We start from the raw sequence: 13,882 nt of genomic DNA, 5'->3' as shown, positions 1-13,882 counted from the left end.
TGACTTTATGACTCGAGATTATGGAACTTCACGTTTGGACTTGGCAAGTCTGGGAGATGACTCGGCGAGTCGGACTAGAGATTAGGCATGAGTCGCGTAGTAACTCGGCGAGTCACATGGGTGTACTCGACGAGTTGCATGAAGATAGGCAGGGACTCGACGAGTTGGAAGAACAACTCGGCGAGTCTGTTGAAGATTGCCTTGGACTCGGCGAGTCTGGTCGTGGAGTCCTAACCATTTCTGGTTGAACGGTGAATCGGTGAATCGAGGGATGACTCGGTGAGCTGAGCGAGAAGGGACTCATAATTGTGGGACTCAGCGAGTCGATAGGGCGACTCGGCGAGTAGGGTCACACAGGAAGGAGGACTTTGACTTTGACCAAGAGTTGACCAGTTGACTTCCAAGGGTATTTTGGTAATTATTGGTATTTATTGAGTTTAGTCTTTTGGCATTGATCGGTGGTGGAGTTCGTGTCGGAGGTTGGAGCAGCGTGATCTTACTTCTGCAGATCGGCTTTGCGAGGTGAGTTATGCTCACTATATCGACAGGGTCTAAGGCACCAAGGCCGGCCCTTTATTGGATGGAAATCCAGATAATTCTTATGTTATTGCTTTGCTATATGTTTGCATCCTGGTAGTTAGGATAATATATGTTAGCGACCTGGTTAAGGTCGGAATCCTGGTATATAGGATGATGCTATGTTGGTGACCGGTTAGGTCGGTGTCCTGGTTAGGGTGTGCTATGTATGTGATCTGCTAGATCGGTTGATTAGTGATGAATTACTATATGATTACATGTTTATGTGCACATGGTTGATTGAATGAGGTTGGGTTGAGGCGGGTCCTGCTTTGTGCTATAAGCCAACATACCAAGGGCGGACCAGATATCCCGAAGGCCCAACGAGCGGACCGGATAGGCTGTAGGCCCCACGAGGGCGGACAAGACGTGCCGAGGCTCGGAGAGTGGACCAGGCTGATTGAAGGCCTGGTGCGGGCGGACCAGTCATACTGTAGACTCAGAGAGTGGATCAGGTGGGTTGAAGGCCCGGTGCGGGCAGACCAACCACACTGCAGACTCAATATATATGGCTAGACTCGGAGGGTGGACCAGGTGGACTGAAGGCCCGGTGCGGCAGACCAGTCACGCAGTAGACCCGAAGTGAATGGCTGTTCTGTTTATGATATGATATGTTATGAGTATGGTATATGTGGTTGGTATTTTGGGGGTAACTCACTAAGCTTTCAGGCTTACAGTTTTCAGTGTATTATTTCAGGTACTTCAGGAGATCGTGGCAAGGCGATAGCGTGATCATACCGCTCCTCATGTTTTATGTACTTATGTTGTGGTTTTGAGAAATACTCTGATAATAAATGAATTGAGAACCTTTTTGTAATGAATTAATAAATAGGGGTTGTTGTTGAAAAGTTTAAATTGGTTGAAAAATTTTGGATGTTACAAATATCTAGCATTACTAAGTTCTTTTTTCGTACTACTAAATAGTTTTAAACTACACATTAAATGCATCTTTCCAATACACATAATCAAAGTTAGTAAATGGAAGCTCAAATTCAAACAATCGTAATAATTACAATCTGGGATTTTCATAGAAAAACAGTCGTCTCCGCGGTTTAAAGAGATATCTTGAACTACGCGTCGAGTGAAACGAATCCATCAGAAGAGGATAATGAAGTTTAGCATATGAAATGATAGGTATAACAGCAAATATGCTAATTGGAATTGCTACCGTGATTAACTTTTCTTCATATAGCAAGAAGAAGCTGATGCTGAAAGCAATCATCATAGTCATTATTGAGAGGAAAAGTGTTCCTAGACCTATCAATAACTTTTTGGGTAATGCTTTTAAGAAATCCTGTTGAGCATAACGAGATGTAAGGATGGATAAGAACACAAGGATTGAAGTCGAGGATAAAACTAAAGAAATTGCATCCACTATGACAAATGCTATGAAGAGTCCTTTTGGGAGGAACACAGGAAGTCCATTTTGGTTGTAACCACCTGGAATTGTAAAAGCAACTGCAAACACGATGGTGGCTATAAGTGCAGCAACCACCATGCATTGACTAGCTGTTCCTTTCATCCATTCCTCACCTTTCGACACTAAATCTTTATGGCTTTCGGTGAATAATTCAAGTGGTGTTAACCCATCATTGTTCTTCTCTTTTCTATAAAAAGGAGGAATCATAGATTCTACCTCCTGCACCACAATGTAAGTTATTATATATCCATATTTTGTCACAAATCACGTAGCTTGAAGAGAATGATCGACGATGTACCTTGAACCATATTAATTCACGCTGCATTTGAAAAGCTACTCCCGAGACATCCTCAAGTCGGTTTTTCACTGCATTCTTACCAACTAAATGCAACATATTATTGCGATCTGTGTCTGTGAGACGAGTTATCATATCCTTCATTGATCCTATCTCATATAATAGTTTATAGATACCCTCATTACGATGAGACACAGCAATGTGAAATATACTTTGTTTATTTTCATTGTTCTTCCATATAAGATCAGGATATTTACTAATAAGCTCAAGTACAAACTCTGTGTTCCCCATTTCGGCTGCAACAAACAGTATATGACAGGAGTATATTACCCTTCCATTAATCACAGTCCCTGGACCTCTGAGTATATTATCTACTTCAGCCTTTGGCCTTTGAACAATTCTTGTCCAAACTTTTCTTAGAACTTGCATGGCCTGGCTTTCCCTTGCATCAGGTCCTACCTTCAAACAAATGGCTGCAAAAAACAGATCAACAATACTTACACTTGAAGATCATTAATTTATGAAAAAATATGGATAATAGCTACTTACTTGACTTGATGATTCTCCAAATGATATGTGGTTGTGGTTCGTTAAATGCATAAGGCTTTTGAGCCAAAACTCCGAGTATAGTCCCACTTTGAGCGAGGTCTGGGTGGTCTTCGAGTATATTTAGTGCAGCATCTGCGAATAATTTCAAAATCACTTACCAATCACCAAAAATCCAAGCACATGACAAATCTTACCAAAGAGGTCAAACTCAATGCATTTTAACAAAAGCCATTGCTTAGTTGAAGCTTTCCAATCAAGCCCTGTCATTTTGTTAGACTTTTCATAAAGATAATCCACCATATCACGGTTTCCATAAAATGCAGCAACACAGAGTGGTTCTAATCCTTCACTACCACGGATGTTCAGTAGGCTGTCGTTCTTAGCCACCATGATCTTTGCCATCCTGACATTTCCAGCTGCAGCTGCTAAACAGAGGGCAGTGTCGCCAGTTTTCGTTTGAAGTAGCAAGTCCTTGGGTTCCATGATTTCCACAAGATTATTCACGAAACTGGTGCTTTCGGCTAATGCTGCAACATGAAGTGCTGTTTCATGTTTTTCGGTGATGCTACAACGGATGAGTTCTTTGTTCTTTTGAAGAATGGCTTTTGCAGTTTTCCAATCTCCTTTGATTGATGCTTTGCATAGACGAACACAAATGTCATTGAATTCTCCTCTTCTGTCATCTAAGTATTACCAATATCAAGTTAATGACAAAACCTATTCTGTAAATTAAGGTTGAGCACCAATTATAATGATAAGATTCATTGTATGATATACAAAACTTACCAGCAAGAAAATCTTGACAAGGAAGATTCTGTTGCAACGGTGATGGTGGTGGTGGTGGTGGTGGCGTTGGTGGTGCAGGATTCTGCCGGATTATTGCATTGAGCTCAACCATTGGAACTAATTAAGATTTAAGCCTGCTCTCCTACTGTACCTATTGCACTACATATCGATAGCAATAACCACTGGAATCGTATTTTATATACGTAGCATATATGATATCAAACTTTTCAAAGGCAAATTTATTATAATTTTAGTAAGATATCATTTCTTTCTTCACGATTGCATGTGAAACGTTTATTCGTACAAATTAAACATACTTTTGTCATTTTAATTTGCGATCATGAGGAGAGTTAGTATTAATACCTAATCGGATCTGAATTTAGAAGATATAGATTAAACTTATGGCAGATGCATTGCCACCAAAGTATACCTTGTTGAAATCCAGTAGTGGTGGCTTGCCTAGTCTCTTGAAAATAACAACTAATAAAAAAAATGAGGTTTTGAGAAGGTAAGAGAAAGATATATAAATATATAAAAATGATGCAGGGGATTATTAAACTCTTCCGGCAAGGAGTCATGAAAAACGTGGGAATGATGGTATTGCTTGTTGAGGTCCTCTATTATTGATTACGAAAAACATGAATGTTGAAACGGATTTAATTTGGTGACGAGAGTCCAAACTAGTGCCAGCCGCTTTAATCTTAACTTATAACTTTATTGATTGTTCCAATATTTTATCCTCTTTTTCAAAATTGTTCAACTTAGAGCAAACATTAAAACTTCAAATAATTTCGTACATATATTTTTTTTCTTTGAAAAGGGAGGGACAACAATTCACCAGCTAGGCCAAAATCCTTTTGTTCATACATACTATATATAACACAACTAAAAACATCCAAATTGACATGTTAGAATTATAAACTTATTTAAAGTGTTTACATTTATAATTTTTTTTTTTATACATGTAGGCAACGAATTTGTTGGAAATGTTCATATATAACTCTTATGACCAACTATAACAAGTTACAATTTACGTGACATATACAACGTAGCAAAGATAATTACCCAGGAGGGTGATGAACTATTGGTATTGTTCACATGTAGATAATTTTTTTTTGTTCATATTTGACCGTCCAACTTGTTAAAGTTGTTCGTTTAATATCATTGTTTCAGAAATTTAAATCGGTAGTTGAAGTCTGGAACATTCGCTCCACTCTCGTTACCTCAAACTACTATTGGCCTATCTATCAAGTAAGAAAATACAATCAACTAGCCAACACATAGTAGCATATAAATCAACCGTCTAAAGTATGCTAGTGCACCTTTTAAGTTCTAACTATGTAAGCATACGGCATAATGAGTTTGTGGTTTTATGTGAAATACCTTAGTGTACTAACACCCTTAAGGTGTATTTAAGGGAAATATCTTAGTGTATTTAGGTCATGTTAAAAGTTCACCTTGATGATGTCGATAAGTTAGGTGTATTTGAAAATAAGATTAAAAATGAACTCCAATTACTTTACTATTATAATTTGGTCGCACACAAGAAAATAAATATACAACCATTTGATTTGTGTGAGAAGCTCTCAATATCAACAAAATCAAATTCTTGTATATTTATTTTCTTTTGTGCGGCCGAATTACATGAGTAAACTGATTAGAGTTCATTTTCAATCTTCTTGTCGAACACACCTAACTTCTCGACGTCACCAAGGTGAAATTTAAACATGGTCTAAGTACACAAACTTATTTCCATTAAACACACCTTAAGGGTATAAGTTGTTGTAATAGTGTCTAAGGCTGCAACTATATTAGGCAAGTATTTGATCCAGTTGTGCATGGTCCTTTTGGGTTGCCTTCACCATAGCAATTTGATGGATGATTTGTTAAGAGAGAGTAAATATTATAAGGAATAATATATAGTTATTTGATTAATATAAGTCATAGATTAATTGGAATTAATTTGGTGACTTAAAGAGATTAATTAAATAAGAGGGTATAAACTATCAATTGTTTGATAGTTACACTTTAGACTATAAATCCTTATCCATGATAGGATGGACGATTTCTAGGGCTTGGATAAGCCAAAATCGTCCATAGGGTTATCAAGGAAAGGATATGGATCAACTTAAAGTCTAAGTTATCCAATTAGGGTTAAAGCTGTAATCCTTAAGGAGTCTACAAGTATAAATAGACCCTAGGGGTGAGGGAATTAGATACACCATCTAAAGTAGAGATACTCTGGCCGAATTCCTCTCCTCTCCTCTCTCCTAAATCATCTTACTTGCTATTGCCATTAGAGGAGTGATATTTGTGACTCTAGAAGCTCCAAGACAACAAGATCAACAAGGAATCCAAAGGTATGATTCTAGATCTATTTCAATGTTGTTATTTAACCTAATTAGCCATTAGAAGTCTTGGATTCAAAGCATGTTTAATTAGAAAGCCTAGATCCGAGCATTAGGGTTTTGCATGCGCACATAGGAAAGTTCTTATGGCTAAAACCCAACAGTGGTATCAGAGACTAGCTTGGTTTTCTTTAAATTGTTGCTTGATTAACTGAAACAAACTTGCAAAATTTGATTTTTGGGTTTCTGAGTCATGGACTCGGCGAGTAGGCCTAACTCGGCGAGTCCCTTTGTGTACTCGGCGAGTCCGGGCGTCAGGATTTGGAAAACCGGGATTTTTTCATAATTATCTTATGGAAACTTACCTTAATCATATTAGATCAATCTAAATCCGATGTTTTGATAAATATGACTATTATCTTGATCTAATTAAATATATTTATCATCTAATAAAATATTTAATTTCCTTATATGATAACGATTAATTATTTTGATAATTATCTTGAAAGAAATCTTAGATAAATCAAATAAAGATAATTAGGATATTAATTGTTAATTGGAATTATTTGTTATTTGATCCTCCATGTTTTAAATGTTTATTACCTACCCTAAAGTTTTGAAATTTATATTTGTGATTAAAAGTTTTAATTTAGACAACTTAAATTTCAAACCCTAGATTTTAAAAGGTTTTAAAATACAACCCTATACTTATATGATATTACTAGAATAATATATATATATATATATATATATATATATATATATATATATATATATATATATATATATATATATATATATGTATAACTAAATGCTAGTCTTACTGCTAGTAGGCCTCATTCACGAAGTCGATCTATAAGGTGGGTATAAGGTTGCGGCCTATAAAATGGCGCTTAATGGGTGTACACTCACACCCACCGCTTGCTTGATTGGTGGAGGGTCGTTAGCCGAACGGGTAGGATAGGGCAACTTCATCCTCTCATTAAAAGTATAATAAGAAACACAAAGTAACTACACGTTTTAAAAAATTTCCCAATCTTAGTTACTTTAGGAAAAGTGAATTGATGCAATCCCATGAAATTACACTTTGCACCTTGCTAAGAAGTTAGTGGAGCGTGTGTGGTTTACCGGCACACTAATTGGTTCTAAGCGAAGGTGGCAAAGGGTGATTCATTGTTTATCATAGTTCGATGGAGCGTGTGTGGTTTACCGGCACATCGAATAGGTGATCGTTACAATGAAGGCACCATGTGAATTTGCATGGTAATTCACACCCGCTTTGTGATCCTCGACATCCCAATCACAAACAAGAGGGGAATATCGAGATTTAAACATGCCATTGAATAGTTCAATGAATCTCATCCGAACCTAGGAATTCTCAAAAACACTTAGGACTAATAGTATAAGTTTTGTAATGGAGAATTAGTGAATCATCATTCACTTACCTTCAATTTATTTGCATATTAGATTACGGCATCCCTTTTCTAGTATGTAAATGTTATTGTTGGATCCTAGCCCTAATTTTTCTTATTGGGTGATAATTAGGGATTCTTGTTCTAATCTATCTTTGTCCTTTCTATAGATGTCAAACGCAAACAACGCTGCTGCTAGTTCTTTCACGTTGATGAGCCTTTGCCAAAAGGTCACCTTCGATGGAACGAACTTTAGCGAATGGATAAGATACATTCGCACCATTGCTCGCTATGAGGATAAAGAGTATGTCCTCGATGAGAAGCTCGAGAAAATCAACCCCGAAGTTGCTACTCCCGCCGAAATCACCGCCTTTGAAACTCATGAGCGAGATGCAACGAAAGTACATTGCATCATGATCACCACCATGAACTCCGAATTCCAAAAGTCCTACGAGGACATGTATCCATACGAGATGCATCAAGACTTGTTGGAGAGATATCACCAAAACGCGAGACAAGAGCGTTACGAGATTTTCACTAACATGATCTCCGCTAAGATGGGTCATGGAGAATCTCTTACCGTGCACCTGCAAAAGATGCAAAGGTATGTCGACCGCCTTCGCAAGTTAAATGTTGACTTCGGCGAAGACTTGGCGATCGACATGGTGCTTCACTCTTTGCCTCCGATGTACAACCAATTTAGGATGACCTACCACATGAACAAAGAGGAGGTCACCCTAAGCAAACTCCAAGGTCTCTTGAGGGTTGCTGAGAGCAACTTCAAGGACAAGTCTGTTGCACTAACTCCCAATCCATCCGCTGCTCCTGTCTTGGCTATTGGTCAAGGGAAGGGAAAGAAGAGGAAAGCTTCATCGAATAACTATCGAAAGGTGAAAGCCCGAGATGGTTCCTCTTCTAGTGGGACCAAAGTTGATCCCTCTAAGCCCTGTTCCAACCCAAGGGAGGCAGAGTGCCACCACTGCCACAAGATAGGACATTGGAAGAGAAGCTGCCCGAATTACCTGCAAGCCATCAAGGAAGGAAAGATCAAGCCATCTTTCGCAGGTATATACACAATCAAATCTAACGATTCTAATCATGCTATTTCTTGGGTTCTTGATACCGGTTGCGGTTATCACATTTGTTCTAATGTGCAGGGACTAAAAAGAAGTAGGGATGTGGAGCAAGGAAGGATCAATCTAATCATGGGGAACAGAAGATCGTCGCCTGTGACCAAGATTGGAGTGTATTCTTTAGTGCTTAGGAATAGTTTAGTTTTAGATTTGAACAATTGTTGCTATTCGCCAGAAATGGCTAGAAACATCATTTCATTTCATGGTTTATATAGACAAGGATTTAGATTTTCTTTTAATAATGAGAATGGTTCTATTTTGGCTTATCTAAATGGTGTCTTTTACTTTGAAGCTATACCATGTAATGGAATATATGAAACTGTTATGATTGTTGATAACTTAGGATATGATGTTTTGAATATTGATTCTTCCACTAGTATGGATAAAGCATCCTTGTGGCATTGTCGTCTTGGACATGTCAACATGAAACGCATAGCCCAACTCCAAAAAGGATGGAGTGTTGGAGTCATTCGACCTTAGGGAAGATGACACATGCGAGTCTTGTTTACTTGGAAAGATGACTAAGTCACCCTTCACAAGTACTTGTGAAAGGGGTGAAGGGCTATTGGACCTAATACATACCGATGTATGTGGACCCTTTAGATCAACCACGAAGGATGGGAACCGCTTCTATGTGACTTTTACCGATGACTATAGTAGATATGGGTATATCTACTTAATCAAGCAAAAGTCAGAAACTTTTGAAAAGTTTAAAGAGTTCAAGAATGAAGTGGAGAATCAATTGGGCAGGAAAATCAAGATGCTTCGATCCGATCGAGGAGGAGAGTACCTAAGTCTTGAATTCCACGATTATCTCAAGGAGTGTGGAATAGTTTCGCAATTGACGCCTCCTAGGACACCGCAGTTGAATGGTGTGGCAGAAAGGCATAATCGAACCTTATTGGATATGGTTCGCTCTATGATGAGTTGTGCTTCACTACCTATCTTCTTTTGGGGGTATGCCTTAGAGACTGCCGCCCATATCCTTAACCGAGTCCCAACTAAGAAGGTTGCCAAAACACCTCACGAGATGTGGACAGGGAAAGCTCCCTCGTTGGCACATATCAAGATTTGGGGTTGCGAGACTTTCGTAAGACGAGATACTCACGACAAGCTTGAACCTCGAAGTGAGCGATGTATTTTCATCGGCTACCCGCAAACTTCCTTTGGATATCTCTTCTATAGACCGAAATACAATGTTGTCTTTGTTGCGAGGAGAGGAGTTTTCCGAAAGCGAGAACTCATAAGCCAAGGAGACAGTAGGAGGCAAATCGAACTTGAAGAGATTCAAGAGTCGATAGATGAAGGAACCTCTACCGCTGGCATTCAACCCGAGGAGGAAACTCCGGTTGAACTGATTGACGAATCCTTACCTCTTAGATGTTCCGATAGAGTTAGAGTTCATCCCCAGTTTTATGGTTTTCATATTACTACCGAAGGGGAAACGTATATTAGTGATGGTACACTAGTAAATCTTGATGAACCTAATAGCTATAAGGAAGCCATGGCAGGCCCGGAGTCTGCGAAATGGAAAGAGGCGATGGATAGCGAGATCCAATCCATGTACGATAACCAAGTTTGGAATTTGGTTGATTATGTGCCCGAACGTAAGACCGTAGGGTGCAAGTGGATCTTCAAGAAGAAGACCGACGTGGATGGGAACGTACACACATATAAGGTGCGATTGGTCGCGAAGGGCTTTACTCAAACTCCCTGAGTTGACTATGATGAGATCTTCTCACCAGTTGCGAAGATTAAATCTATTAGAGTGATGCTAGCAATTGCCGCATTTCATGATTATGAGATTTGGAAAATGGATGTCAAGACCGCTTTCCTTAACGGAAAGTTGGCTGAGGATGTTTACATGGCTCAGCCAGAGGGGTTTGTGGATCCGAAGCATCCAAATAGAGTGTGTAAGCTTGAGAAGTCCATTTATGGACTTAAGCAAGCATCTCGTAGATGGAATCTTTGCTTCGATGAGAAAGTCAAAGAGTTTGGATTTGTACGAAGCGAAGACGAATCTTGTGTATATGTCAAAGCCAGTGGGAGTATAGTAAGCTTTCTCGTTCTATATGTCGATGACATATTACTCATAGGAAACGACATCCCGACTCTGCAGGAGGTTAAGTCCTGGCTCGGGAAGTGCTTCGCTATGAAGGACCTCGGAGAGGCTTCTTACATTTTGGGAATAAGGATAGTAAGAGAAAGAAGTAAGAGACTAATTGGACTTAGTCAGAATACTTACTTAGAGAAGGTACTAAAACGTTTTAGTATGGAAAACTCAAAGAAGGGAGAACTACCGATACAAGGAAATGCCAAGTTGAGTAAGACTCAAAGTCCGAGTACCGAAGCTGAGATAGCAGAAATGAGCCGAGTACCATACGCTTCCGCAGTTGGCTCAATCATGTACGCTATGACTTGTACTCGCCCTGATGTAGCCTTCGCTTTGAGCATGGTTAGCAGATATCAAGGGAACCCTGGCAAAGCACATTGGATTGCGGTGAAGAACATCCTTAAGTACCTTCGGAGGACGAAAGAATGGTTCTTAGTCCTTGGAGGGAGTGATGACTTGAAGGTGCGAGGGTATAGTGACGCCAGCTTTCAGACCGACAGGGACAACTACCGTTCGCAGTCGGGCTGGGTCTTTACCCTAAATGGAGGAGCAGTGACTTGGAAGAGTTCCAAGCAAGAAACCGTAGCTGGTTCAACGTGCGAATCAGAGTACATCGCAGCGAGCGAAGCGTCGAAGGAGGCAATATGGCTAAAGAACTTCATTGGTGATCTTGGAGTTGTACCGGCCATAAAGGAGCCCATGGAGATTTTCTGTGATAACGAAGGTGCGGTTGCCTTGACCAAGGAACCGAGGGATCATGGTAGATCTCGACATATCGACATAAAATATCACTTCATTAGACATCGTGTAGAAGAAGGACAACTCGTAGTGAAGAGGATATCATCAGAAGATAACCCAGCAGATCCGCTTACGAAGGGACTGAGTAGGGTTAAGCACTTGCAGCATGCTAGGAGTATTGGGCTGAAGGATGATATTAGTATAGATTAGATAGTATTAGAAACGTATAATAGATAAATGTAATTAACATTTGATGATCAAATAAAGGAGTTTTATTTATGAGTAAAGTTACTGTCACATGTTAGTTGTTTAACTATTGTTTCACTTTGCATGTTTTGACTTCCAGAATAATTGAGTTTATTAGGAATAATCGAATTATTCAAATGGTCCACAATCGTTCATATGTTGGGAGTAGATATGATGAAGATTGTCATGAATTGGTGTGTAGAATGTCTAAATGGTGTTAGACATAGCAAGGGTTGCTGCAACGTTCATGAGTGCTTATGAACTGGTTTTGAGCATTGGAATAAACCCACGCTTGCTGGAATCACCTTATGGAATACGATATAAAAGGTGATCGCAAGACGATAATATCATATAGTCTTAAAACCTAGATATATGGTTTATTATTTGTTAATTGATTGTGCATTGATAATGCGAAAACGCATCAGTAACTTGATGTTATAAAACGCATTATTGTGTATTGTTAGTTAATGAATAAGTAAATGCATATAAGTCGAAGTTTATCTGTAAATTTTATCCTAAGAGGGTAGAAGAGATATCTTGGCCACTCGATGATTTGATTTGACTTATGTGCCGGGCCCGGTCAGAACTAAGTTGATGTGTTCGATTAAGTTCTATGTCGAATAAATCGGAGATCGAGAAATTTAAATGCATGACTAACCATTCCATAGGATTGTCAGCATGATATCTAACAGAGGACTGTACGATCCCTTATCTAAAGGACAAGATTGATTAGATCAGAGTTGACAGCGTCTTTGAGAGCTACGATTGCAAACCGAATTGTACTTGTATAGTTACTAGACTTATCCAAGTGGGAGACTGTTGGAATAGTGTCTAAGGCTATAACTATATCCAGTTGTGCGTGGTCCTTTTGGGTTGCCTTCACCATAGCAACTTGAAGGATGATTTGTTAAGAGAGAGTAAATATTATAAGGAATAATATATGGCTATTTGATCAATATAAGTCATAAATTAATTGGTATTAATTTGGTGACTTAAAGAGATTAATTAAATAAGAGGGTATAAACTGTCAATTGTTTGATAGTTACACTTTAGACTGTAAATCCTTATCCTAGATAGGATGGACGATTTCTAGGGCTTGGATAAGCCAAAATCGTCCATAGGGTTATCTATGGAATGGATTTGGATAGCCTTAAGAAAAGATTATCCAATTAGGGTTTAGGTTGTAACCCTTAAGGAGTCTACAAGTATAAATAGACCCTAGGGGTGAGGGAATTCGACACACAACCTAAAGCAAGGAACCTCTGGCCGAATTCCTCCCCTCTCCTCTCTCCTAAATCATCTTGCTTGCTATTGGTGTTTGTAAGCCATTAGAGGAGTGACATTTGTGACTCTAGAAGCTCCAAGACAAACAAGATCAACAAGGAACTCAAAGGTATGATTCTAGATCTGTTTCATCATTATTATTTAACCTAATTAGCTATTAGAAGTCTTGGATTCAAAGCATGTTTAATTAGAAAGCCTAGATCCGAGCAATAGGGTTTTGCATGCGCACATAGGAAAGTTCTTATGGCTAAAACACCAATCACAGACATCCTTTGGATATCTCTTCTATAGACCGAAAGACAATGTTGTCTTTGTCGCGAGGAGAGGAGTTTTCCGAGAGCGAGAACTCATAAGCCAAGGAGACAGTGGGAGGCAAATCGAACTTGAAGAGATTCAAGGGTCGATAGATGAAGGAACCTCTACCGCTGGCATTCAACCTGAGGAGGAAACTCCGGTTGAACCGATTGACGAATCCTTACCTCTTAGACGTTCCGATAGAGTTAGAGTTCATCCCCAGTTTTATGGTTTTCATATTACTACCGAAGGGGACACGTATATTAGTGATGGTACACTAATAAATCTTGATGAACCTAATAGCTATAAGGAAGCCATGGCAGGCCCGGAGTCTGCGAAATGGAATGAGGCAATGGATAGCGAGATCCAATCCATGTACGATAACCAAGTTTGGAATTTGGCTGATTATGTTCCCGGACGTAAGACCGTTGGGTGCAAGTGGATCTTCAAGAAGAAGACCGACGTGGACGGGAACGTACACACGTATAAAGCGTGATTGGTTGCGAAGGGCTTTACTCAAACTCCAGGAGTTGACTATGATGAGACCTTCTCACCAGTTGCGGAGATTAAATCTATTAGAGTGATGCTAGCAATTGCCGCATTTCATGATTATGAGATTTGGCAAATAGATGTCAAGACCGCCTTCCTTAACGGAAAGTTGGCTGAGGATGTTTACATGGCTCAGCCA

At 39.2% G+C, this 13,882-nt stretch overlaps 1 protein-coding gene across 1 annotated transcript; it reads right to left on the bottom strand.

The window, feature by feature from the left end:
• Positions 1–1,547: 1,547 nt before the first annotated feature.
• LOC145032809 (uncharacterized) lies at positions 1,548–4,099 on the bottom strand. The gene is made up of 6 exons (XM_078981750.1): positions 3,990–4,099; positions 3,627–3,785; positions 3,035–3,523; positions 2,841–2,972; positions 2,295–2,764; positions 1,548–2,215 (listed from the first exon to the last, which is right to left on the bottom strand). The coding sequence occupies exons 2-6, from the start codon at positions 3,736–3,738 to the stop codon at positions 1,586–1,588; spliced, it is 1,833 nt and encodes a 610-aa protein (XP_078837876.1). The 5' UTR covers positions 3,739–3,785; positions 3,990–4,099; the 3' UTR covers positions 1,548–1,585.
• Between the last annotated feature and the right edge of the window lie 9,783 nt (positions 4,100–13,882).

Source organism: Lactuca saligna, chromosome 1, assembly GCF_052625555.1.
Source record: "Lactuca saligna cultivar CGN05327 chromosome 1, ASM5262555v1, whole genome shotgun sequence".
NCBI lineage: Eukaryota > Viridiplantae > Streptophyta > Magnoliopsida > Asterales > Asteraceae > Lactuca > Lactuca saligna.
Note: the sequence above shows the minus strand (reverse complement) of the source record. Positions and strands in the feature narration are given on the sequence as shown.

Bases quoted from the DNA above. Each gene is read 5' to 3' on its own strand.
- LOC145032809 (XM_078981750.1), bottom strand. From the start codon at position 3,738: ATGGTTGAGCTCAATGCAATAATCCGGCAGAATCCTGCACCACCAACG. The intron at 2,765-2,840 runs GTAAGTAGCTAT...TGTTTTTTGCAG, and splicing joins TTGGAGAATCATCAAGTCAA to CCATTTGTTTGAAGGTAGGA. The intron at 2,216-2,294 runs GTACATCGTCGA...ATTGTGGTGCAG, and splicing joins GTGAATTAATATGGTTCAAG to GAGGTAGAATCTATGATTCC.